Genomic DNA, 26,512 nt, shown 5'->3' with positions numbered 1-26,512 from the left:
GCCACTCAATCCAGTTCTTGGGTTTGTGTTCCTTTTAAAATTTTTTTTTATTTATTGACTTGAGAGAGAGAGAAGGAGAGAAACACTGATCTGTTGCATCCATTAGTTGCTTCTTGTATGTACCCTGACCGGGGATTGAACCTACAACCTTGGCATATCAGGACAATGCTCTAACCAAGGGAGCTACCCCGCCAGGGCCTGGGATTGTGTTCTTAATCACCACCCTTAACTGCCCCCCACCTCATTTGTTAAACAGACCTTTGAAAAACACAAAACTTGGGGACAGAAGAAATGTCGTGGAGGACACGGTTGTCTTGGAGTATGAGCAGCTGCTTCATTTCCATTGGGAAATAAACACACAAAGTGGACCAGAGAAGTAGCATTAGGAGGTGCCCTGTCACTAAGCACCTTGAAATTCCCATCAGCCTCTCAACTCCGCCCTCCCTGTCTCCTGAATTCTGCCCACAGGGTGCAAGCCCTGAGGGTTTGGGCTGGAAACCTGCCTGCTCTGCCAGCCTCCTCTCCAGCGACACAAGTCCCTTCTGGCGAAAATGAAACTTTCCCGCCACATCTTCCTTGGAAATGCCGGGGCACGGGCCCTGTGCTGATGAGGCTGTCTGGGGAGCATGCTGGGATGCTGGTAGCGAGTCTAGTCACACCAGCCACTTGTTGTCTGATTCCCTGACCTCCCGGTCCTGCCTGCTCTTATTTTTAAAGGCCAGAAAGATGAGCACCGCACCGAAGCAATAATGACAGTGCTCAACCCGCACAGAACTAGTTTATTCAGTAGTATGGGAAAATGGAAAAAATAAAACAACAAAAACAAGCACAAAACCCTACGATATTTACAGTAACAAACTGTACAATCTGATGGTTAATGTCAAGTTAGCATCCAGCATCTGTATTTTTTTAAGTCAAGTCATCAGTAGTGAAAACCAGTGACATGTTTAACCCTTTGCAGGAATTACTGAGGGGAGAGGGGAGGAACCAGGGCAGGAAAGCCAGAGACCAGCCTTACACATGAGGAACGGGAGCTTTTTCACCTGCTCCAGAGGCAAGTCCATGACAAGTCTGGATTACATGCTTAGCAGAAATGGTGACTCACATGAGTAGCAGTTGGCAAAACTGAGGAGGGGGAGGAGGGTCAGGGAGATGACAGCCTGGAGCAAGGGGAAGGGCCTTGGGCCCCATGCCAGGACTGCGGGGCACACACCCAACCTGTAACAGCCACATCAGACCCCCTGGGACCGGATACCAACCCATCCCCACACACACACAAAAAAAGCAAATAAATAAAAAATATATATTAACTCTCTCTTCGCAGGGAGCTGGGGCGGGGGGAGAAGGAGAAAGAGGAACAGGACCTGGTCCTTTGAAGAAGAGAGCCAATTCCCAGAAGGGGTTAAAACTAGAACATGTCTCAGAGGCCACAGCAGCTGAGTGGGGTCGTCGGCCTGATCTTGGGAGGACCCCAGAACCCAGACTTGAGGCCGATGCTGGGAGCGACTGAGCCAGCACTGTATTCACTCTTCTCCCCATCCCACCCACACGACAGCAAAGAAGCGCAACTGAACGTGACTGGCCTTCCCCGCGGGGCGTGCGGGTCTGGCAGGGAAATGAAGCACTTTTGGGTCAGCGAACTGAGCAAACGCCTGGGCTGCAGCGAGTGGCCGAGTCCAGGAAAAGGAGAGGAGCAGGGGTGGCCCGGCTGCCGCCCGGGGCACGGGTTCCCCTCAAAATGTGTTCATGCAGCATTTGGGGGTCCGGGGGCGCCGAGTCCTTCGGCCCCCTCTCCAGACGGGCTTCTTCAGTTCCTGGGAGGGGCGGCCCAGGCGGGGCCCGGGGCAGCCTGCCGGGCTCGGCACCCTGGGTGCGTGTGGCTTCGTCCTTTCCTTTTGGTGATGGCAAATGAGGGGCAGGCCCCCCAAGAGTCCCTCTCCTCCCAGAGGCACAGCAGATGGGAAACCGAGGAGAGGCTGGGAGCCTCCTGGAGGTCCTATCCTCTTTGGGAAGGGAATGGGGAGTCAGTTTCCAGCATATAAAAAAAATTAATCCCTGAAGTCATGAGAGTGGAGATCCTTTTTAAAATTTTTTTTTTCCTCTTTTCTGATAAACTCTGTCTTGGAGATGTTGGCCCCAGGGGTCCAAAGTGCAGTGAGGGGCTGGTGGGGGAGGGAGTTGGCACTAGATGGCCTTGGGGGGGGTGCCCCTCCCGGCAAGGCCCAGGCTCCTCAGATGGACGTTTCATCGCTGCTGCGGGCAGGCGGCGGGCGGCGGGGAGCGGGGGCAGGATAAAGCACAAGACAGGAGTGGGGCATGAGTGCCGCTGGGGAAGGCAAGGGAGCCTGGGGTGTGGGAACCACCGGCCCAGGGTTAATGCAGGAAGTTAAAGAAGAGGAATCTGGAGAGGCAGGAAAGGAAGCGACAGAAAAGGCAGACGGAGGGTTAGTCGGAGCAGAGCAGACAGCGAGAAGCTTCCACCAGATGAAGGAAACAGAAAAGCAGCCCAGCTCCCCACCCTCCCGCTCTGCCCGATGCCCACAGGGCACTGTGGTTTGTGGGCACGTCACCGTGAGGGAGCTGGGCCACACTCCGCCCGTTCGTCCTCTGACTGCCAACCAGAGCCCGCTGGGGAGCTCCGAGCCCAGCCGGGGCCTCTGTACCCCATCCCGCTCCCCCGGCCACACTCACTCGGAGCCTGACGAGTCCTCATCCACCGTGCCCGCCTTGATGCTCATGGCGATGGGCATGACCCCGTTCAGCTGCTCCTGGAGACTCTGTCGGGGTGGTGGGCGGGGAGGGGGCCCACCTCGGCTGCCCTCGCTGGCCGAGGAGCCCCGAGAAGACGCCGTGCCCTGCTCCAGGGGCAGCCGTAGGAGGCTGCTCTTCTCGCTGATGGTGGGCAGACACTTCTTCTTGAGGATGCCTGTGGGCCAGGAGGGCAGGTGCCATGAGGAGCAGGTGGTGACAGCATGGGGCGGCCCTAGTGAGCCCCACTGGCCGCAGGGCAAGTGTGGGGGGTGAGGCTGCCCACTCACCTTTGTGAGGTTGGGCAGAGAGGCCTGGAAGGGGGCCCAGGGACCCCTCCCACGCCAGGGCATCTCCATTCTCCCGAGGACGCTCCTCAGGGGCCCCATGGCCACCACTCTCCTTCGCTGTGGTCCCAAAGTCCGGCCAGGGGGCCTTCCCGGGCCCCGAGACACCGTCTGGTGGAGGAAGGAAGTAGATGAGTCCCAGAGAAGGCAGACAGCTGAGAGTCACCGCCCGCGTGTTGCCCCCCAGGAATCCCAGGCCCTCTGCCCGCCCCCTGGCCCCCAAAGGCCACAGCCCTGGCGCCGGCCCACCCTTGGGGGTGCTGTGCAGGGGCAGCCTCTCGGCCCCGGGCCCCAGCAGGCTGTCCCAGCCCGGCTCTCCAGGGAAGGCGGCCGCCGCCTCTTCCTCCTCCTCCTCCTCGCTGTCCGATGAGTGGGTCGAGGCATAGGAGCCGCTCTGGTCATCTTCTAGGGACAGGTCACTGTCGGAGTCTGTGTCAGGGTCTGGGAGGGAGAGAGAGCTCAGAATGGCCCACCTGCCTCTGCCCACTCTCAGCGGAACCCAGGCAGCTGCACCCCCACCCGACTAGCCGTCAGGGCCCCCGTCCTCACCATGCTGCTGGTCTTGACCTTCCAGGAATAGGCTGCTGGGGTCCCCCAGGCCAGGGGGCGCCTGCCCAGGGTTCAGTGTGGACTCCTCCCTAAGAAGACAAGGCCATGCTGGCCGGGTCAGCCTGTGCCTTGCCCAGGGTCCCGTTCTCCTGGGTTTCCCAGTTCTGCCCTGTGTCCTTACCGTTAACTCAAGCTGCCACCGGGTCAGCCTCGGTGCGCGCTCCCAGCAGCCGGCTGGCTGGACCTGGCATACACAGGGCTCTTCTCCCCCCTCTTCTCCCCGCCCCTCCCCTCCCCCCCATCACTGGGCTCACCTCAGCAAGAAGGGGATGTAGCTGGGCTGACTCTTGCCCGAGCGGCTGGCGCTGTGTAGAGAGCCGACTGAGTCTCCATAGGGCTGGTACAGCCGCCCATCCGCATACGGGCTGGGGCAGTTGTAGGACTGGATGGGGAACAGAGGGGTCAGTGAGTGCAGGAGCAAGATGGGGGGCGGTCCTAGGCTAGAAGCAGAAGAGCTGGGGGAGCCTGCCCCAAGTCCCACCTCCCACACCCCACGTCTGGAAGAGAGAGGCCCACATCTCCGCTGCCTCCCATCGCAGGGCCCAGGAGTGCTTGTGGCCCTGCCATCCCTGTGCCAGTCCTGTGCACCCCGAGCACCCGGACTCGGCTGTATACGGGCTTGTTGGTAAGAGACGGTACTAGGAGCTGTCTCCTGAGGGCCTCCTGGGAGCCGCGGAGAATTTACCTGGAGCCCAGGGGGTTCTCAGGTGTTGGGCATTCAGGACTTGATTACCTGTCCTGGCCACTTCCTCACCTGATTCTTCCAAACTCCAGGCCCTGTCTCCCAAGTCAAAGGCCCCCTCTCCTCCCCTCCCCTCGGGGGCCCCGTCTTCCCAGGCCACACATACCACTCTACCGCCCCTTCCTCCTTCCAGGAAAGAATGTAGGGATGGAGAGAAAGTGGGACCAAAGCACAGAGAGCAGGCTCCTGGGGCCTCGTGCCTCTCCCCCGACTCCCCGAGAGCCCTCCTCCTCCCTGAGCCCTGGGCCCCTCACCGAGGTCAGGGTAGACTTGGTGGTCAGAGCAGGGTCAGGGCTGGGCTTACGGCTGCAGGCAAACTTGAGTGCTTTCCGGACCTCCTTGCTAAGCACCACGTAGGAGAGGAAGATGAGGGGGCCCTGGCAGGCAGGAGGCAGCAGCTGTGTCAGTGCCCACTGGAGCACCCACAGCCCCGCTCCCCCTCCTGTCTCCGAGGGGCTCCCCCAGGCACGGGCGGCCGGGTACCTGGATGCAATTGCAGGCAGCGAAGAGGTAGTGGAAGAGGAGGGTGTCGCTGTTGACGGAGAGCAGAGCCAGCAGCCACGAGGCACTGAGCAGCAGCAGGACAGCGAACGAGGGCCTCAGGCCCGAGCTGGGGAGCGGGGCGGACTGTGAGTGGGGCCAGGCCATGCGGCCTCCCAACGCCGCCCATCCACTGCCCGGCACCCACACCCTGTACTCACACGGGGCCCTTCTTCTCAAAGCCCTGCCGGCGGGCAGCACAGGAGGCCCGGGCCGCCAGGATGTACAGGAAGACACTCATCTAGCAGGGGAGCGGGAGGCACAAGGAGGATCATCAGGGGGCAGCCAGCTTCCACCCACGGGCCCGGCAGCCTCAGTGTTTCCGAGGATCTGAGGACTCAACTCACACCCAGCCCCGCCCCCCCCATTCCAGCACTCACCGAGACAGCGAAGGCCACGGGGCCAGCGAAACTCCAGATGAGGGTGTCGTAGATGGACAGCCAGCAGAAGTCGGGGTTCCCATAGCCCTCGGGGTCCAGGCCCACGGCTAGACCTGGGAGCACGGGGACAGCAGCAGGGAAGGGGTGGTCAGCGCTGGGAAGCAGTCGGGCCGTCAAGTGGGCTCACAGGGCCAGGCACAGAAAGTGATGGGTGCTGCCCCCCATCTGTCCATGCCGTCCTCTCCGGCACGCGGGACCCAGCCCCTGCGTGGGGGCTTCAGGGACTGGGTTCAACCAGAGGGACACATGGAGAACCTGGCCTGGGCATTGGGATGTGGCGCCTCTGGGCCTGGGATACGCGGGAGAACGCAGCATGACGGTGGGCCGTGAAGGGGTGTGGGCCCTCGAGGCCCGGACGGGTGGGTACCTGTGATGAAGGCGGGCACACCCCAGCCCAGCATGTAGTAGAAGCGCATGGGGCCGGCATTGACGTCGCGCACCTCGGTGAGCGCCCGGTACAGGTGCAAGGCCTCCAGCAGAGCCCAGGAGAAGGTGCAGAGGAACAGGAAGTGCAGCAGGATGGCGATGACTGTGCAAGCGAACTGAGGGCCGGGCCAGGTCAGGCCGGGCACCCCAGGCACCCCCCGAGCGCGGCTTCCGCAGAGGGTGATGGCCTGGGTGTCGGGGGTGCTTCAGGGGGAGTCTGGGCCAGAGGAAGGTGTTTCTAGGGTGCTGGGGAAGTAAGGGAGCTAGAGAAGAGGAAAGCTGGGCCAGGCCCCGGGCTGGCCTCTTGGACAGTTACTGCTGCAGGAGCGGGTTGAGGCGGGTGGGGGGTGGGGAGGACTCATCTGGGAGCCTGGGAGCTGAGAACTAGGGGGGTTGGGTGAGGAGGGACATCTTACAGGGAGGTCAGCCTGGTTGATTCCCAGGAGGAAGACCAGCTGAGCCAGGCCCAGGGCGGCAGTCAGGTTCCGGCGGATGCCGTGCTGGTTAGAGCGCAGGGCACGCAGGAGAGTGAGGAAGAGGAAGGTGAGCAGCAGGGCAGCCAAGGTGACCCCTAGGGCCACGTACGTCAGCGTCTTCAGCGGCAAGATCTCCCCGTTCTGCGGGGCGGGTGGCAAGGGGTGGGGGGCATTAGGAAGAGCAGGGCCTGAGCCCCCAGCCCAGTGCCCGGGCTCCCACCCCAGCTCTGCGGGCACCCCTGTGGGCCCACCTCCCGTCGGGACACATCCATGAGCACGGCGAAGCTCGTCATGTGGTTGCACTGGCAGCTGACGTGGCTCTCATTGCGGAAGACGACTTCGCAGCCTCGGGCCGACCAGCCGCCTGTGCCACTGACCCTGCGGGAGGGAGGCAGGGTCAGGAGCCAGGGGGTTGGGGTTCCTAGGGGTCCCAAGCCTCAGGGGGGTCGGGCAGTGCAGGCTCACAGGATCGAGTGGTTCCAGAAGACACAGATGGGCTTGGTCCGCTCCTCCGTCTCCAGCAGCCGGAACTGCACGGTGACGGGCTTGTCCAGGGCGCGGGGCAGCAGCTCTTCGTCGTCATGGACGCTGATGCTCACCACGGGCGTGTTGATGACGGGGCGCTTGGGAACCCTGATGCAGGGCAAGCGGGTCCACCGTCACCGTGGGGGTCGGTAGTTGTATGACTGGGGCACGCCCCTCACCACTGAGATGTCCCCCGCAACCCCGGTCCTGCTCTGAGTCTCAGCACTCCCCCACCAGCCTGCACCCCAACCCCCCCCTCCTACCCTGGTCTCCCCAGCCACTCACCTCAGGCTGCGCTTGTCCGGGTCATAGTTATGGGGCAGCAGCCCGGCCAGGGTGCGGTAGATGATGACACTGGCCACGGCCTCGCCCTGGCTCAGCTCCGGGTGCCGCCGCTGACGCCGGGCCAGCTCCTCGGGCTCCTGGGCTTCCCCGGGGCCCGCGGACCTGACCACGGGGTGTGCTTCTGGGGTAGGAACACTGTCCACTCAGCGTGGCCCTGCACAGACACCCCAGCCTGGCCCCTGACCCACCCTTAGGCCCCCACTGACCTCTGAAGACAGACTCGGGCAGAATGACCGTGGTCTCAAGGTCCGGGGGCCGCTCCCCCCTCAGCGCCTCGTAGCGGGGCAGCTTGGCCCCCGCGAAGTTCCCCTTGTCCAGGCGAACCACGGAGATGACTAGGGAGGGGGCGCAGGTCAGACCGCGGTGAGGCCGGCAGGGCCTGGCAGGGCCACCTCGCCAGGGACTCTCTCGGGAAACCCCTCCCCGCCTCGGGCAGCAGTCTCACCGATGTTGGGCGTGACGATGGTGAAGGGGCTGAGGTAGGTGTGCCGCATGTTCTGGGCCAGCGCGCTGGCGTAGGCCTCGTAGTGCTGCAGCAGCCAGGCGGTGCCGCCCTCCGTCTGCTGGATCAGCTCCCAGTGCCGCTTGTTGGCCGCGTCCAGGAGGGCGCTGCCCACCCGCAGCAGATTCTGGGGGTGGGCATGGTTACGGTGGGCTGTGCCCGCGGCCCCCCCACCCCTCATCCCCACTACCAGGTGCCAGCCTGTGCCTAGACCAGCCCTGGCTTCCCACCCACCTTCCCTTCCTCATCTTTCCGAGCTGCCCAGGCCCTACCCTGGCACTGTGGGCAGAGAAGCCTGGTCAGACCAACCTCCAATACAAATGTTATTGTTTATGGGCACCTTGCTATGAAAAACATTGGGCCCGGCCGGCGTGGCTCAGTGGTTGAGCATCGACCTATGAACCAGGAGGTCATGGTCCAATTTCCGATCAGGGCACATGCCCAGGTTGCAGGCTCTAACCCCAGTGGGGGCGTGCAGGAGGCAGACAATCAATGATTCTCTCTCATCACTGATGTTTCTCTCTCTCTCCCCCTCTCCCTTCCTCTCTGAAATCAACAAAAATATATTTTAAAAAATAAAGAAAAGGAAAGCATTGGGAAGAGGTGTTCTAAGTTACCCAGGTGCTGGGCCATGGCTCAGGAGATCTCACGGAGGTCTCATGCCAGCTGGGAGCTGCGCAAAGGCGGGGCGGGGAGAGCTCTGGACTCTGCCCTCAGGAGCGGACTCACTCAGAGACCCCTCCTCACTATGAGGCACCCCTGCCCCCTCGGAGCCCCACCTCAGTGAAGTGCACGTCCTGGGTGGCCGACAGCCCGAAGCCCCGCTGGGCGCTCTCGTGGGCCAGCAGCCGTGTGGCCAGCTGGTAGGCCACCTTGACATCACTGCCGAAGTAGCCCGCCGTGTGCTGGGTGGCGTTGCGCAGAAGCAGGGCCAGCCGCTGGGAGCGCCCGGAGTCCAGGCCCGACTCGTTTCGCTGCAGCCGCTCAGCCTAGGACGGAACCAGAAGGGAGGGGAGGCAGGGGTCAGCACAGGACGGTGGCAGAGAGTTCATCCCAAGAGGGCAGAACTGGAGTGCAGGGGCCTCAGCAAGGGAGAAACGGCCTCTCCAAGTCGGGGCCTCAGGAGGCAGGAGCTTGAATCCCAGAATCCTGTTCTCCAAGTTGGGCGGGCCAAGTGAGCCTGGGCAGGGGAAGGGGAGGGAGGAGGTGGCCATGGGGAGGTTCACTTACAAAGCCCTTCAGCTCTGAGAAGGTGAGTGAGGTGCAGTTGAAGAGGTTTGGGGGGAGCCACCCCCTGTGCTCGTCACAGTGGCGCACAGCGGTCCCTGGGGAAGGAAGCCAAGAGGGCTGCCTCAGGAAGAGAGCACCGGAGGCCACTGAGACCTCGTGGGCTAGAGACGGGAGACAGGCAGACGAGGCCCTGCCCTCCTGTAGCCCAGGTGAAAATGGAAGGACAGTGTGCACAACACTAAAGCCAAAGGCTTGGCCAGATGAGCCTAAACAAGGGCTAAGGAGCACGGGCGCATGGCCTCCTTGAGCCCCCCAGTGTCCCTGCCCACCTCCAGCCACCACCTTCTGCTCTCAGCCATTCTCTGCTTGAGAACTCTGCTCATCATCAATCCGAGGACCAACAACAAACCCATCCCGGGCTGGGTCCCCTGGGACAGTGCCCAACATCCCTTGCTCCCCAGACTATGACAAGTGGCATAACTCCAAAACCAGGTGATGAGCTCAGGCTGAGAACCCTGTGGGGTTCATCTTTGAATCCCCAGCACCCAGCCCTGTGCTGGGCACACTGCAGGTCTCTCAGCACTTGTGTTAAGAGTCCAAGATGTAGGCGCCATTCCCCTGGGCACCCTTGGGAGCAGAGGAACCATGATCCAGGGAAGGATGGGACCTGGAGTCTCTAGGACCTGGAAGCCAGAAAGGGGGTCCCAGGGTCTGCAGCCAGGGGCTTTCGGCCCTCACCCCACCGATGAGAGGCTAAGTCCTCCATATCACATTCTAGGTCTCAAGGCCTTCAGCACGTACCAAAGGAGCCTTTGGGGCAGGGGGCAGCAGCAGGCAGCCCGAAGCGGGTACGGGGCCACCAGATCCCCGCTTCGATGGCCCGTGGGCAGCTGTCGTAATTCACTGCGGGGAAGCACACACAGTCACCGGGAGCAGATCTCCCCTGCAGCTCTGCCCAGGCTCCCCAGCCCTCCCTCCTCGGGTCTATCACCAGGGTCTGCTCCTGGCCTCCCTGGGACACCAGGACCTGGCACACCGTGAGGAGGGCCACCCACCCGTCGAGGGAGCCCCACCTTCACAGCCATTGGTGGTGACCTCAGCAAAGGGGTTGTCACAGCGGTCGCACTGGCGCCCAATGACCCCCGGCTTGCATGGACACTGGCCGTCCTCAGGGTCACAGACTCGGGACAAGGAGCCCGTGGGGTAGCAGTCGCACAGGAGGCAGGTGGGGCTGCCAGGGGGGCGATAGTGGTTCTCCTGGGAGGGAGGAGGGGGAGAGGGTTTCTGGCTCAGGCTCTGCTGGATGCTCATGGATCCTTTCCGCTGTGGCCCCTTGGAGAGAGGCTCCCTGCCCCCAGGCTCCCCTCGCCCCAAGAGTAGTATTCAAAATATTTAACTGCCAATGACCGGGAGGTTAGCCCGTCAGACACCAACCAGTCCGGTCCTGGGTCCCCCAGCTCCCGAGACACATGAGGACTAAGCGACTTGCCCGCCGCATTAGAGCAAAGGCACAGGGCCCGCAGTCTCTGCAGGAAGTCCTCTCCCACGGCCCCCTCGAGGGCCCGGGAGGTGTAGAGCAGGGGTCAAGGCCTAGGTCAGGGCTGTCACCTTGCAGTGGCACTCGCCGCTTGTCTTGTTGCAGTCTGGGTCGAAGCCTTTGCTGACATCACAGTTGCATGGGCCGCACGTGGGGTGCCCCCACCAACCTCGGGGGCAAGGCTGGTCGATCCTGCAGAGAGGGGCCCAGGCAGGCATGAGCTCCCTCTGCCAGTCTTGCCTGGTGTCGCCTTGGGTGGCCCTTCGGACCCTGGCTGCCACTTAGCCAGGTTCTCAGTGCTCTGAGGGACACACCAGAGGTAGGCAGTAGCCACTGGGACCTGCTACTGTGTGCCCGGCCCACTTACCTGGTCTCACAGTATGGCCCAAGGTAATTTGGGGGACACTCGCAGGTGTAGCCGTGGGGGGCGCTGGGCTTTCGGGTGCACGTGGACTGGTGCTCACATGGGTTCAGGTTACACACATTAGTACAGTTGTCACCATAGTAACCTGGGACCAGAAGGAGAGGCGAGGCTCAGTTCCCACCCTCCCCCAGCACTTTCTTTACCCATCTCCTTCCATTGTGAGCACCATACCAGCACTGGCTTTGCAGTGCAGGAGACCGAGGCTCAGAGACGTGATGTGCTTGGCCCCGCACACAGCAGAGCCAGACGGAGACCTCGGGCACCTGCTAACCCGCCCCATTTCCCTGGATCCCTGGCTCACCTGGATCACAGCTGCAGGAATAGCTGTCCCAGTCATCGCTGCAATAGCTGTTGGCAGGACACGGGTTCGAGTCACAGGGATCTGGCAGGCTACAGCCCGGCTCCACATTGATGCTTTCCCCACGGCTGGGATCCAGGCTGCTCACACCCTTGGGTGTCTCGCTCACCCGCACACCCTGGGAAGGACAGGGGCAGTGTTGGCCCCCGGAGAGCAGGCCTCCCGGTGGTGGTGGTTGCAGGGGGATGGGGTGGGGGTTGGCTGGGAAGGCCGGGGAGGATGCTCACCTGCAAACAGCCCCGGAAGCCTCGCGCCACACCGCTGGCTGGCCCAGGCACTCCTCCCACCGTAATGTTGCTCAGGTGCAGCCCGTGCAGCCGGGGGCCCAGGTTTCCCTCTGCCCGCTGCTGCCCATAGTCGAAGGACAGGATGGCATGGCCAGGGCCCCCGCTGGCTCCGAGCGCCAGCTGTGCATGGTGCCAGTCGCCGTCATTGGCCCGGCCTGGCTCCAGGCGGAGAGAGGAGGCCTGGAGGCCTGTGCCCTCCACACTCAGCACGACGTGGCCCTCCCGCAGCTGGCAGAGGGAGGAAACACAGGAGGGTCATCAGACCACCTTGACCGGCTCTTCTCCAGCCCACCGTCCCCCTTCCTGGACGGGAAAACCCATCCTACTGCCCCACTGAGGCCAGAGGACTAGGTGTTATTTCCTTCAGGGCCAACAGATGGCAGCAGCGACCCACCAAACTGATCACCTGCCTTTTCATTTCCAGGAAAGATCCATCTCAGACCAGCCCCCTGGAGGCTGCAGCAGCCCTGGCCAGGGCCCACCTCCCCCTGCCCTCCCTCCCTGCGTCACCTGCAGGGTGATGGTGCTTCGCCCCCTGGTGACGGCCTGCAGTAGGACACCGTCGGCCTGGCGTGTGCGGAACATGAGGCTGAGGTGCCAGGGCTGGGAGATGGGCAGCGAGAGGCCATGCCAAGCCACCAGGCTGCTGCCCAGGAAGCGCTGGGGGTTGGCCATTTCTGGGGAGGCAGATAAAGGCAGGCTGAGGGGCGGAGCAGACGAGCGCCTCCGGAGAGATGATGCTCAGTGGGGGTGGCCCCGTAGGAGGCAGGGCACTGCCTCTCCTGGTGCCCACTCCCTCGTCGGTCCCGCCCTCCAGAGCATTTACCTGCCCTGGGCCCGCCCCACGCTGTGCCCACGCCTGTCTATCACTGGGCCCTTTGTCTCCTGTGCTACCCTCTCAGGGCTCTGCCCAGACACGCTTTTCCACCCTCAGCCCCAGCTCGACAGGGCCCTGCCCAGTGCCTGTCCCTGCCAGGGCTCCCAGCGCTGTTGACAGCTCCGGGGCCTCGGCCTCTCCTCCTACCCTGGGCACAGCTTTTGCCCCCGAAGCCCAGAGGGCACTCGCAGCTGAACGCATCCCACTGGTTCACGCAGGTGCCCCCGTTGTGGCAAGTGCTGCTGTCACACACGTTCTTCTTGGAAGGGCAGCCTGGGATGGAGAGAAGGGGGCTCAGGCCGGGGTTCTGGGCCAGTGGCTGGAGGGGTTTTGAGACCCCGCATGCAGGTGTCCCCAGACCAGGTGTCCCAGACACAGGTGTCCCCTCTGTGCACTGGGCTCCGGGCCTTGCCCCACCCGGGCTCGCATACCAGGCTCAGTGCCGTTATTGGCGATGAAGTCGGCCATGTCCACGTGCCGGCTGTCCACCTGCAGGTTCCTCATGCAGCCCACGAAGTGCCGCGTGCGGACAGGGAAGCTCTCGGGCAGGTCAGGCACCCCGCCCAGCAGCAGGGGCCCTGTCAGATCCAGAGACCTGGGGGGGGCGGGCGACAACGGGGTGCCGTGAAAGCAGAAAGGGCAGCGGTGGCTCTTCCTTCTCCCGACAGCCTGCCACCGGGCCCCAGAGAGGAAGGGCCTCGGGGTCCAAGGGGCCCTGCAGAGCAGCGCCAGGGGGAGAGGAGGCACCCCATACCCACCTCCTCTCCTCACCAATTCACAAGGCCCTGATCTAATCCCCCAATCTCGCCTGCTCCTACCCCCAGAAGGCTGAGCAGGATGGGGGACGCAAGGTGAGGGTGGCCCCCATCTGGATTGGTTCCCCTTCCAGGGCCCCCGAAGGCTTCCTCTCGACCGTCCCTCCCTGCCCAGCCTCTCACCCCACCCTGGCATCTGGCCCTCTCCCCTGCTTACTTCTTGCTGCCACCCTGGGTGCCCTGGGCAGCGCAGGAGTAGTTGCCCAGCACAGCTCCGAAGCGCAGGGCCACCCCTGTGTCACAGCCATCCACTGTCACCACGGCCACCTTCTGCTCTGATGGGCCCTGGGGGAGGCCTGTCTGGCCCAACAGAGGCTGTGGACGGGGAAGGCAGAGAAGGGAAACAGTGGGCAGGAGCCAACTAGGTTCGTGGGCCAGGCACAAAGACACCGGCGCACTGACACCCCTTTGTGCCCACACATGTGCACACACGTGCAGTCACATGACTGATGAGCTTAAAGCAATGTCCATTGCGTTTGGCGAGCAGAATAGGGAGCATCTGGCACTACCCACTGGAATGGAAATGCCCCAGCAAGGTGACAAATGCCCACTCCTCCCTCCCTTTCAGGCAGACATGCCTGGGGACAGTGCCACCCAGGTCTGCGTGAGCACCTGAGCCAAGGGCAGGACCCGCCCACTCCCTAACCCCCTCCCACACCCACCTTATTGTAGTACTTCAGCTGTACTGTGTGCCACTGGCCATCGCTGACTCCCCCTGGCACAAACGGGGACACGGTGGTGGTGGACTCCCCTAGGGAAAGGACCCAAGTGAGCTGGGACACCAGGTGAGGGCTGGGAATGGGGGGGGGGGTCTGCTCATGCTTGGTCCTGGGCCCAGGTCTGGCTGGGAGAGTGGGTGACTTGGGGACAGGGGCTGAGAGGCATGGCGCCTCTGGGAGATGGGCAAGGACACAGGGCAACCAGATCACCTGCAGAGAAGGTGAGCTGGACCTGCTCCTGGATCACCTCGAGGGCCACAAAGTCATGCTTCTCGTTGAAGCGCCCGTTGTAGAGCAGTAGCCCGTCACGCTCCTTGGTGGCAAACCTGTGCGGGAGTCGGGGACGGGGGCAGGGAATGGGGCACCCATTGGCATGCCAGGTCCCCAGCCACCCAACTAGCCCTGGATCCTATTCAGTACCATCCAGACATCCAGACGGCCGACACCTTGGTCAAGGCCGTGGGCCATGGGGCTGCTAGAATGTGGAAGATGAGCCCAAACCAGAACCAGAACCCTGGCCCGCTGCAACTCCAAGTGCACAGACCTGGTTCTGCCAACAACCTGCACCCAACACTCCCGCTGCCTGCCCGCTCGCCTTGTCTGTAGAACAGGAGGCACCGGACTCCCACCATCCCCCCCCCGCCCCGCCCCCCGAGGCCCAGCCACTCACGAGAGGGCCAGCGTGAAGTGGAAGCGCTGGCGCAGGCCTCGGAAGGTGATGAAGGAGCGAGCAGGGAAGCTGCGTGTGGTCACCTGGCAGAAGGGCTTCTCGAAGTCTCCGGACGGGCAGTCGCACTTGAAGCCGCCGACCAGCAGGTTGACGCAGGTGCCCCCGTTCTTGCAGACGCCAGGGCTGCAGCGGCCTGAGCGGGCACTCACCTCACAGTGCTCCCCTGGGCAAGAGGGAAGGCAGGGTGGCAGCCAAGTCCCTGAGAGCAGGTGGGGGACTGGGGCTCCTCCCCACCAGGCGACACCTCCCACGGCCTCCTGTGACCCCACAGCACTCCCACACTCTCCCAGCACCCCTTTTCTCCCTCCATCCCCTCTGAGAAACCTCAGTCCTTCCCGCTGCACCTGGCCCCCTGGACCATTCTCACCACAACCCCATATACCCCTCTCCTGCAAGTTCCTGAAGCTCCCCGGCCCTTCCGTACCCCTTTTGGGCCTGTGAGGTCCCTGATCATAAGGCCTGGGTCCCTAGTAGCCTTTGGTACCAAGCAAGCTGGGGGGGTGTTCTGGCCCCTGCAGGGGTGAGTGTGCGCGGAAGGAAGAGCTGCAGGTCAGCATGAAGCTGGTGCCAAACGCCTTCCTCCCTCCCTCCCACTGGTGCTTTTGTCCCGTCAGGCACCAAGATCAGTTTCCCTCCCTGGGGATGAGACCAGGCTTCCACTTGGATTTGTCGGAGTTATGGGGGACGTGGGGGGAGGGCAAGGGGGGGACTCCCCAGGAATGGGGCGGGGACCTCCCACCCTGAGCCCTGGGGTCCAGACTGGGACCTCTGTGCACGTGGGAGATGCTAAGGTGGGAACTGAGCGCGGGGAGCAGACCAGGATTCAATGGAGGAGCTGAAAATTCCAGTGGGAAAACCCACCCCTTTCTCTCCCTCCCCATTCCCAGATTCTAGAGATAGGTTCTCAGCTCCTGTGCCTAGTGACTGGCTCTTGTTTCCATGGAAACTGTTGTTCGCCTACTCTAAGCCCCCCCTGTCATCCTCCTGGACAAAGACTCCACTCCCCTCCCCCAAACCCACCCCTCCCCTCCCCCCCACCCTCAGCAGCAGCTGAGAGGAGTCAAGTCTGGGAAGTTCTGGGCAGGATGATGCAGCAGGGGAGGCGGTGGCGCCACTGCGGGCTGAGCCGTGGGCATGGCTCTGGTGGAGGGGGAGCCAGGCCTAAGGCATGGGGAGGAGGGCCACGGGGAGAGGTGAAGGGTGTCCAGATGAGAAACGAGGGCCTGCAGGGAGGGGCCAGGAGCACAAAGCAGAGGCAGCCAGCAGGGGAGCGACTGGGTCACAGGCCAACGGGAGGCCTCCTGGGCAGGACCCTCTTTTGTGCACCTGAGGAGGGTGGGGTTATGCTGCGTGGGGTCGCACAGGTGCAATGATCTGAAACACCCTTATCCCCCACACCTGAGCCCCTCCGGTGTTCCCAGCTCTTGTGCCTTCCCCTCAATGCCTGGGGAGAAAAGCACTTTGGGCAGCTCTGGCAGGTAACTTACACTGGGGGGGGGGGGGGGGATCCGGGTGGAGGCCCAGCCTCACCTCTAATCAAGCTTTGAGGTGAGACCTGAAGCAAGTCACCGGATCTCAGCCAACATTTTCCATAGGCCAGCGCTTTCCGCGTATTAAATGAACTAAATTCATCCTCACAACCGCCAATGAAATTAACACTCACAGCTGCCACATGATGTAAGCAGCCTGATCATTGCCATTTTAAAATACTGAGGCACAGAGAGGTTAGGTAACTTGCTTAAGGACACACAGCTACTGGTGGCGAAGCTGGGATACCAACCCAAGCGGGTTGGCTCTGGAGCCAGTGCTGACTTTGGTGGCACTGCTTGGGGTGCAGGGGGTGGGGGGTGGAGAAGAAGGGCTCCCTTTTCTGCCTCCCTCCATAGGAGGTTGGTGTAAAAGAGCGCGCGGGGCGTGTGCATGGCCGGGGCAGCCTGTGCCTCGCTCTGGAAGAGGCGACGGTAACACACCCCGCCCCCAGCTCACCCGTGTAGCCATCGCGGCAGAGGCAGGTGTAGCCGCCCTCGCGGCTGCGGCAGCGCCCGTGGGGCCCGCAGGGCCGCGAGTAGCAGAGGTCCACCTCGGTCTCGCAGTAGTCGCCCGTGAAGCCGGGCGGGCAGCGGCAGCGCAGCCCCCCGACGGGGTGGATCGGCCGGAAGAGCACGGACGAGGAGGCGATGAAGGGCGCCGAGGAGTCGAAGCGCAGCACGGACACGCAGCGCATGTAGTTCTCGCAGGGCTCGCGCAGGCAGATGTTGTCGTCGAAGGGCAGCACGCGCTGCGCCGAGATGGCCGTCAGCAGGCTGCGGTTGAGGTACAGGCGCTCCTGCAGGTCCTCCGAGGGCAGGAAGGGCGGCCCGCCCCCGGGCCCGGGCGGCTGGCCCACCGACAGGCTGACGTTGAGGATGTGGCCGCCGGGGGCGTCGGTGTCCCGCTGCACGTTGAAGACCACCACGTGGTCCGGGGGCGTGGCCAGCGTGGCCGCCACCGCCTGGATGAAGAGGCCCAGCAGCGGGGACAGGAAGCGCTCGGGGGACATGTCCTCCAGGCGCAGGGTGATGCTGTGCGTGAGCATCTCGTCCGTGATGATGGTGACGCGCAGGGCGCACTGGGCGGTCACACTGTGCACGCCATCTGCGGAGAGGCGGCGATGCGGGTCAGGACCAAGAGCGAGCAGGGGTGCGCGCGGCTGAAACCCAGCGCGGGCTCTTGTCTGGCTCGGTTGCCAGGAAGGGTCTGGCTTTTTAGAGAAACATCGATGTGAGAGAGACACATCGATTGGCTGCCTCCCTCATGTGCCCTGACCTGGGCCAGGGACTGAGCCTGCAACCAAGGTATGTGCCCTTGACCGGAATTCAACGGGGACCCTTCAGTCCACAGGCCTGCGCTGAGCCAAACCGGAGAGGAAGGGGCTCCCTTTTCTAATTGGCATAAAGGTGCCAAGGAGATATGCCACCTGTAGGCAAGTGACTCCTTGAGGATCAGCCCCCAGAGATGCATAGGATTCAATATTCAGAAGTGCTCTCCCACCCTAGCCCGTTTGGCTCAGTGAATAGAGTGTTGGCCTGTGGACTGAAGGGTCCCAAGTTCGATTCCTAGTCAAGGGCACATGCCTGGGTTGCGGGCTTGATCCCCAGTGTGGGGTGTACAGGAGGCAGCCAATCAATGATTCTCTCTCATCATTGATTTTCTCTTTCTTCCTCTTTCTCTCTGAAATCAATAAAAATATTGTTTTTTAAAAAAGTGCTCTTTCCCCAAACCCTCTGGTGTGAAGCATGGTGCATCTTTTAATGTCTGTGCACCTTCCTCTGCCCAAGCCATGGTCCTGCTCCCTCAGGTTTCCCTGCAGAACTGTATTCTGCCTTTTTCTTACGTCTCCACAGGACCAGAGCACCAGGGGAGACCCACAAATCGAATCTTCCTGCCCCCTCAGACTCTTTATCTCCACACTGCCATAGCTCTGACCCTGGCTGTGCTCCCCCCTCCTCCACCACAGCAGAGAGTGGGGGATGAACTGGGTCAGTGGGCCACCCGGTCCTCCTCCCACTGAGCCCCATGGCTGCTTGGGCGCAGGCCACTATCCCCATAGCAACGCCCCACACAAAGCATTCTTCCCATCCAATTCTCTGGGCTGCTAAGGATAGCCTTGGGGGGTAGGGGGCGGGCTGCACCCCAGGAAATCCAGCTGAGCCACCTAGCCAGTGGCGACAGCACCCACTGCTCTGGTGCTCAGGGGTCTGGGGGCACAGATGGAAAGGCCTGGGCAGCTGAGACCCTAGACAGAGCCCCACTGGGCTGAAGCCTTCTCTGGCCCTAGGGCCTCTCACTACTCATCGCCCACTTGGCTCGCGGCCTCACACCAGGATGCCAGCCACACACTCACAAATGGCTACATGCTAACGCACTCTGCTGTCTCACTCCACCCACACGCTAAGCCCAGCAGCGCCATACACACCTGGACGCACAGACACACGGGAATGGACTTCATTTAGCTCGAAAATGCACGCTGCAGGTCAAGGGGAGGGGGGAATGGCTTGGCAGGGCTTATAAGGAACATTCCTGTTTTCATTTCCTACAGAGGCCTGCACATAGTGGGTGTTCAGTAAATATTAAGATGTTGATGAGAATCTATTCAGTCTCCGTCGTGAAGAAACAGTTTTTAAAACACAGCAGGAGGGGCGCTGAGTAGACATAAAAAAGAACCCCCTAGCAGGAATGGGGCAGGAGGTGGCGTTTCTGGGGCCGGGTGAGAGTCACAGAGGGGTCTACCGTACAAACGGATTCTGCTTTTCTGTTGTACCTACTGGAGGTGGCTGGCTACACCGGAGGGCTCAGGTGAGGCGAGGAAGACCATCTCAGCCATGTCTCAGCTCACTGCCCACCTGTCCTCCAGCCTCGCGGCCTGAGGTTGGTTGCAAGGCCTGCCCACTCTCCCAGCAACTCTGCTTGTCATCCCCCGTCTCAGCTCCTCCCACTCTTGTCTCACAGCCTGTTCTTCCTACCTGGCCTCCCCAGCCACCTAAACTCACCTACTCCGGGAAGCCTGCCCAGATCTATTGGCCTCTGGCTCTGCTTTGCTCCCTCTTTCAGACCCCCCTGCACTCGGGTAGGGTGCTGGCACAGGCCTCTTGTGTACCTGGGGCCTCTGCCTGGTGATTCCTTGAGGGGAGAGGCCCTTCAGGCAGAAAGCAGCCCCAGAGTCTACACGGAGTGCTCCAGCTGATTAGGGAAGGGAGCGGACAGTCAAGGCCAAGGACCCAGAGAAACCTCACCACCACGCAGCCTGGAAACAAGCACTTCTTCCTGGGTTCCCCCCACCACCACCCCAGGCCCCGCCTATGCCCCTCGCCCACTGCGTCTCTGTTGCCTCCCATCTGGTCCACCATCTGTGGCCACCTGCCCCCCCTGCTATGGCCCCCCATCCCCAGCAGTTAGCCTACTGCTCTCTCCTTCCTTTTTGTTCCTCTCCCCTGCCTTGACCTGGGTCGCCCCTCAGGTGCAAAGGCCGTGGTGGGAAGAGGGGTGGGAGGTGCATTGCCTGAGGCATGCTCCTGGGCATGGCCTCTGACCCCAGGAAACACTACCTGCGCCCAGCGCCCAGCCGGCCACACCTGGAAAACTGCCAGGGCCCAGACTGTGGCAGAATCAGACTCCAAGTCTGTCTTCCCCTGGCAGAGGTGCCAGTGGAGTCTGCAGGCTGCAGGAGGCCTGCCCCTCTGTGGGCTGAGCGGGCCTTGGACAGGAGCCCCTGTGTGTCCTAGCAGAGGAAGAAAGGCCAGGAGGATGCAGGTCCAGGACCGCCAGCAGCCCGGGCTGGGGCAGCTGCGGCCAGTGGGCACGAGAGGGGGGAAGTCAGAGAGGCAGCCACACGGAGACCAAACAGGGGGAGACAAAGGCCCAGGCAAAGAGCCTGCGACAGAGAAAGTGGGAAAGGAGAGACCAGCGCAGGAGAAGGCGAGAGGGCACTGGAAAGGGCAGTGCAGAAGGGCCCCGTGGGCAGGGGCGGGAAGAAAGGAGAGACAAAGAACAAGAGAAGAAAAACAAAGGGGCAGGGGGAGTCAGTGCCCCCTTACCCCCACCTCCATGAACTTTGGGGTTGCCGTGGCGACAGCCTCCAAGGGTCAGAGCTGAGGGGAGAGGGTGGGGCTAGGACTGGAGGGCCAGGGAGGCCTTCCCCTCTATCAGAGGGGAGCCGAGGTCTGGGTCTCGGCCCTGATAGGAGCCCAAAGGCTGGGTGGGGCCTGCTCTGCCACCATCCCTCGGTGTCCTGCCTCACTGGTGAGGGCAGGCTGGGCAAGGACAAGAGGGCTGTCCTTCCCGCTGCCCGGCCTCCCAGCAGAGAGGAACCCCGGCCTCCCACGCCCTCCTCTCGGAGGGGAAACTGAAGCCTCGAAGGCAGGGAGGCCTATTCGTGACCTCCAGAAGCCCCCACACCCTGGCCACCAGAGGAATGGGCAGGGAAGTGTCTGCCCAGGAAGGACCATGATTTGGGAGGAGCTAAAGCCATGCCCTGCATCTCTCTCCTGCCTCTTCCTCCCCCGGGCCCACACTCCCCTCCCTGATATGTGTGGAGTGGGGGGTCCATGATCAACCCATCCCCAGAGGCAGCCTTGTAACGAGGGGTCCTCACAGGATCCCAGTTGTTCCGAGCCTTGGGGAAGGGCTCTGCATCTGGGGCCAGCCCCTCCTTGTGGATGGCGCTCACTCCCCAGAGCTGATAGAAAAGAGCTGATAGAAAAAGCCCCCCCCCCACACCTTCCTCCCCCTCCCCTTCAGTCCAGGGAGTCTACAGGCTGAGCGCTTGGCCAAGCAGCAGGAATGCCCCGTCTGGGTCCTGGCCAGGCTCCCACACTCCAGGACTCTGTTCCCTCCCCGACCGGATCAGGGGGCTCTGCCCTCAAAGGCCATCAGTCCCCTGGCTCATCCTGGTCCTCGCACCCCACTCCCAGAGCCCAGGCTGGTCCCAGCCAGCAGGGAAGGCCCGGTGTCCTCAGAGCAGCCTCTGGGGTGGCAAGGGGGCCCAGGAGGTCTCGGCCTGCCCGGGGATTCCCTGCAGCCCCTCCCCCAAGCCGGACCGAACCAGGGCCTCTGACAGTGGGGTCTGTTTGGACAGAGACAATGAGCTCTGGCCTGACTTCCTGTGGGAGCTCTGAAGGGGGAGCCAGGCCTGGCCTTTCTGCCTGGAGGGAAAAGAATGCTGGAGACAAAGTCCCCCTCAGCTGGTGTGCGGCTCAGCTGGGAGCCAGAAGGGGCCCAAGAGGCCCGACGGCAGGGTCCTGACCCTGTGGCGGCAACCCTGTGCCCCACAGCCTCAGCTCCGCATGAGATCACAGGAGAATCCTGCTGGATGAGGGGTGGATAAGGGGCCCCACTGGCCTCTCTTCCCCTCTCCCAGCTCTTTGCCCCCCCCCCCGCCCCCCAGTCTTGCACCCGCCTTTTTTTCACAATTCCTGGCAGCCACAGCCAGGGCAGCCTCACAAGATTTCCTCCAGCACGTCACAGGCTGGTGGGCAGGGGCAGCCAACCGAAGCAGCCCAGCTCAGCCCTGTACACTAGCAGCCAGGACTCCTGGGGCTCCTTCCCAACCGGCTTCTGCCCTCAACCTCCGTGCCAGGCACCAGGCAGAACGGGGGGGGGGGGGGGGGGGTCGGGAGTTCCACCCTGGCCAGCCGCCCAGGCCCACCCCCTCGACCCTTCCTTACCTGACACCAGCACGCTCATGATGGCCTCCAGGGGCCGGTTGTTGTCCAGGGCCCGGCTCAGCCTCAGCTCCCCGGTGGAGGCATTGAGCAAGACCAGGCTGAGCTCGTTTCCCCGCTCGAAGCTGTACGTCAGGCTGTCTGAGACGTCGGGGTCGTGGGCAGGCACACGGCCGATGGCACCGCCGGGGAAGCTGCTGGAGCGGTTGGTGACATAGTTGTTGAAAAGGATCTCAAAGTTGCCCAGCACTGGCGGGTTGTCATTGCGGTCAAGCAGGCGGACGTGGACGGTGGCCCGGCTCACCAGGGGAGCCGACGTGGCCTGGATGACCAGGATGTATTCAGGCCGGTCCTCGTAGTCCAGGTCCACCAGAGCGGTGAGCTCCCCAGAGAAGATGTCCAGCTGGAAGACCTCGGGGATGTTGCCCTCCACAATCTGGTACATGATCTGGGCATTGGTGCCTTCATCCGGGTCGGTGGCTGTGACCCGGGCCACGGCCAGCCCAATGGGGCTGTTCTCTTCCACAAACACATCAAACTCGTCCTGCTCAAAGACAGGCGGGTTGTCGTTCACGTCCAACACAGTGACCGTCACTTCCATGGGCGTGCGGGCTGGAGGCATCCCCTTGTCCACGGCATATGCCCGCAAGATGTACTGGGCCACATTCTCACGATCCAGCCTCCGGAGTGTCCGCACAATGCCCGACGTGGACTCTACGATAAAGTCACCGTCGCCATCGTCACCCCCTTGAAAGGTGTAGAAGACCCTGCCGTTAAGGCCAGAGTCACGGTCAGTGGCTGAGATCTGCAGGACGCTGGTGAAAGGGGGCGCGTCCTCATAGATGCTGCCCTGGTAGGAGTCTCGCAGGAACTGAGGGGCGTTGTCATTCACATCATTCACCAGGATCTCCAGGTAGGTGGTGTCAGACTTCTGGGGAATGCCATTATCTCGGGCGGTGATGGCCAGGGTGTAGGAGACCTGGTCCTCATAGTCCAGCTCTGCCTGCGTTGTGACGGCCCCTGTGTCTGCATCGATACGGAACTGAGGGATGCTGTCCTCCATAAAGTAGGTGATGCGGGCATTCTCACCTGTGTCCTCGTCCGTGGCACTGATCAGCACCACCGTGGTGCCCGCTGGCCGGTCCTCGTTGACATTCACCGTATAGTGGGAGCTCTGAAAGACGGGCCGATGGGTGTTGGCATCCGTGACGTTCACCACTACCAGCGCCGTGTCCTGCCGCGTGCCGTCGGAGGCAGTGACAGCCAGCACGTACTGCCGCTCAAGCTTGTAGTCCAGCGGCAGAGCCAGGGACACCAGCCCGCCACCACTCTGGCTGGTAATGGAGAAGCGGTTCCGGGTGTTGCCACTGGTGATCTGGTAGGTGATGACGCTGTGGGCATCGCGGTCCACGGCCGACACGGTCACCACGCTGGTGCCCACGGCTGCATCCTCGTTGAGCCGCACCGTGTACTCCGGTTGGGTAAAGGTCGGGTTGTTGTCGTTCACATCCAGGATGGTCACGCTCACACTGGCCGAGGCGGTGAGCGCAGGGGTGCCATGGTCTCGGGCTTCCACCCCAAAGCTGTAGAAATCTACTTCCTCCCGGTCCAGCTCAGCAGCCACGGAGATCCAACCGGTGCCATTGTTGATGGTGAAGGGGAAGTCATGTCCAACCCCAGCGAGGCGGTACTCCAGGCGGGCGTTGTCCCCGGCGTCAGCGTCGATGGCCTGGACGTGGAGAACCAGGTAGCCTAAGGGGACACTCTCCAGGACAGTGGCCTGGAAGGGGGTGCTGACGAAGATGGGAGCATTGTCGTTGATATCGAGGACCTGCACTGTCACCAGGCCCGAGACGTTGGAGAGCGGGGGGCGGCCGCCATCCTGTGCCCGAACCCGTAGGGTGTACTCCTTAGTCGTCTCGTAATCCAGAGGGCTCACCACATCCAGAGCGCCAGTCTGGGCATCCAGGTAAAACTGTCCCCGAGCGTTGCCACTCATGATGCTGTAATGCACCAGGGCGTTGCTGCCCTTGTCTCGATCTGAGGCTGTGACTCTGAGTACCGGGGCCCCCGGGGCCACATCCTCCCGCACCTGCACCACGTAGCGCTTCTCACTGAACTGGGGGGCATTGTCGTTGTCATCCTCCACGGACAGGAAAATAGAGGCTGTGGCGCTCCGTGGACCGGGGTCCCGACCCTGGTCACTCGCCTCCACTGTCAACTGGTAGGATTCCACCTCCTCCCTGTCCACGGGGCCACGCGTTCGGATCACCCCAGAACGAGGGTCGATCTCAAAGACTTCCGAGGGGCTGCCCCCGGGCCCCTCGAGCAGGCGGTACAGAATATTGGCATTGGGAGGGGCGTCGCCATCGGTGGCCCGGACGGTGAGCACCTCATAGCCGACCTCCAGGTTCTCCCTGAGGCTCTCCTTGTACTCCTGCTGCTCGAAGACGGGGTCGTGATCATTGGTGTCGGTCACCAAGATGGTGAGGGTGGCCAGGGCGCTGCGCCGGGGCATGCCGTGGTCCTGCGCCGTGACCCTGAACACGTGGGTGCTCTTGGTCTCCCGGTCCAGCTCCTCGGCTGTGGTGACAGCGCCCGTGATGGGGTCCAGGGAGAAGAAGTGGTTGGAGCGGCTATCGAAGAGGGCGTCCATGGTGTACTCCAGCCGCCCCGCCTCGCCCTCGTCTGGGTCGATGGCCCGCAGGGAAGCCACAGGGGTACCTGCTGGCTGGTTCTCGGGCACCGTGGCCTGGTAGCTGGGGGGCTGGAACTGGGGGGCTGTATTCACATTCCTTTTCCGACGCCCACCCGTGGGCTCCTCTGCTGACCTTTCCCCTGCCCTGAGCCCTGGGGTCTGCACCAGCTTGCAGGACTGGCATCTCAGCCGTGGGGCCTTCAAGCAGGGGTGCTCCTGGGGCAGGGTGAGCTTGCCCTGTGGGGAAAGGTGGCCTCCGACGCCCAGAAGGCGACAGCTCCAGGGGCAGCCTTCGGGGGCCGGCGGCAGGGGGATGTGGGCCCCGGGTTCTGGGCACCAGACCCTCAGCCCATCGTGATGTGGCACCAGATGGCCAGTCAGCTCCGTCCCCGCGTCCCTGCAGCGGCTAGTGTAGAGCCAGAGGTTCGAGGCCGAGGCCGGGCAGAGCCAGCCCACCGGGGCGCAGGCCCCCGAAGAGCCGCGTCCTCCGCTCCCCAGGGAACGACAGGGCCCCACTTGGTCTCCCAGGAGCGGCGGAAGCAGCAGGAGCAGCAGCAAGAGCAGCGGCGGCAGCGGCGGCGTGGGAAGCGGGGTGCGGGCCGCCCGGCTCCGCATCTCTCCCTGCTCCCGGCCGGCCGGGTCAGCGGCGGCGGCGGCTCCTCCTCCGGCTGCTGCCGGCCCCGCCGCGCCTCATGCCCGGGCCGGGGCGCTAGGTCCCCGGGGGCCACCCGTGCGCCCCGCGGGGCCTGCGCCTTGGTGCCTCGGCGGGGCCGGCGCTGCGTCCTCCGATGCGCTCCGGTTCCCACCTTTCCCCGAGCCGGGCCCGCGCCGGGTCACCACGACCACCCGGGCTTGGCGCTGCGTCTCCACTTGCGCGCCCAGCTCTCCCCACCTGCGCTCGCGGGCCCCGCGCGCCCCAGGCCCTGCCGGCTCCCCCGATCGCCGGGTGCCCCCTCCGCCTCGGCGAGATCGCCCACCTGCGCCCACGGAGCTGGACACCCGGACTCGGCCGCCCGCGACGGCCACGCGCCGCCCGCTCGCGCCTCGCGTCCCCGCCGCGGCTGCTGCTGTCGCCGCGGCCCCCGGCCTAGCCCCGCGCTCCCTCGCCTCCCCGGCGGGCCGGCGAGGTCTGCAGAGCGGCGGCGGCGGCGGCGGCTCATTACCATAGACCTGCTCGCGCCGCCGCCGCCTTAAAGTGGCGACGCCAGCCGCACCGAAGGAGGTGGGCCCCACCCAGCGCCCTCCTCCGCGTGGATGCTCTAAGCTTCTTGTCCAGAACCTACCCACCCACCCCCATCCCAGATCCCTCCCACCGCCTAGGGAGGAATCAACAATCAGAAGCCAGAGAGCGAGTAATAATAACAGTGGCGCTACCCTAAGTATGCTTAGGTTTTCCGAACATTTTGAAGAGCTCTCAGAAGCCAAGTGCCCACCGCACACCACCTATACCTGCTGACTGCTGACTGCTGCTGGCTGCTAAGAGCCCTCCATACTGTCCTCTCCCACAGGTCTCAGCTAAAATGGCCTTTCTCAACAGTACAAAGCCTCCCCCATTTCCCAGAGACACCCCAGGGCCCTGGGAACGCACAGTGCGGCCCTGAGCCCCTCCCCTCATCCAGCTGTGACCTCACCAGGCTGTCCCTTGGGATCCCACTGCTGGGCGGGATGTCTTTGTGGTTTGGACACCACCTGGGCTTTGCACAGGGAGGTGAGCTGGGAGTGTCGTCGGGGCAGAAGCCAGCTGGTATAAACACGCTGAGATTGCCACTTCTGAAGCCCAGAGAGGGAGAAACTTGTACAGGGTCCCAAGGCTGGCTAAGGGCGGAGCCAAGCTTTAACACAGGCTTCCTGGGGCCTGGATCAAGGCTTTTCACTTCCCAGCGGGCCTCTGTCTGGAGAGATGACCTCTTGCTCCTCCTTCCTTCACCATCAATGTCC

The 26,512-nt window shown here is 63.1% G+C and overlaps 1 protein-coding gene across 2 annotated transcripts; it reads right to left on the bottom strand.

The window, feature by feature from the left end:
* Window positions 1–762: 762 nt before the first annotated feature.
* On the bottom strand, window positions 763–25,189 carry CELSR2 (cadherin EGF LAG seven-pass G-type receptor 2; the record flags this gene model as incomplete). 2 transcript variants are annotated; one of them, XM_081112717.1, is made up of 34 exons in its annotated part: window positions 763–2,401; window positions 2,692–2,926; window positions 3,039–3,206; window positions 3,345–3,536; window positions 3,645–3,733; window positions 3,959–4,086; window positions 4,701–4,823; window positions 4,930–5,056; window positions 5,148–5,227; window positions 5,367–5,479; window positions 5,794–5,968; window positions 6,269–6,469; window positions 6,580–6,706; window positions 6,794–6,961; window positions 7,139–7,319; window positions 7,405–7,533; window positions 7,644–7,827; window positions 8,480–8,689; window positions 8,931–9,025; window positions 9,732–9,833; window positions 10,004–10,187; window positions 10,539–10,659; window positions 10,835–10,976; window positions 11,193–11,367; window positions 11,477–11,764; window positions 12,047–12,213; window positions 12,561–12,686; window positions 12,845–13,008; window positions 13,386–13,543; window positions 13,891–13,979; window positions 14,158–14,273; window positions 14,618–14,840; window positions 16,664–17,311; window positions 21,880–25,189. In XM_081112717.1, 34 exons carry the CDS (start codon window positions 25,187–25,189, stop codon window positions 2,374–2,376), a joined length of 8,766 nt encoding a protein of 2,921 aa, XP_080968843.1. The 2 variants fall into 2 exon arrangements, with proteins under 2 accessions (XP_080968843.1, XP_080968844.1); XM_081112718.1 differs by having other exon boundaries at window positions 2,232–2,253.
* Between the last annotated feature and the right edge of the window lie 1,323 nt (window positions 25,190–26,512).

The sequence above is a fragment of the Myotis nattereri genome (genome assembly GCF_964212035.1).
Source record: "Myotis nattereri genome assembly, chromosome: 18".
Classification (NCBI taxonomy): Eukaryota; Metazoa; Chordata; class Mammalia; order Chiroptera; family Vespertilionidae; genus Myotis; species Myotis nattereri.
The sequence above is the reverse complement of the archived record's forward strand: the minus strand, read 5'-3'. Positions and strand labels throughout refer to the sequence as shown.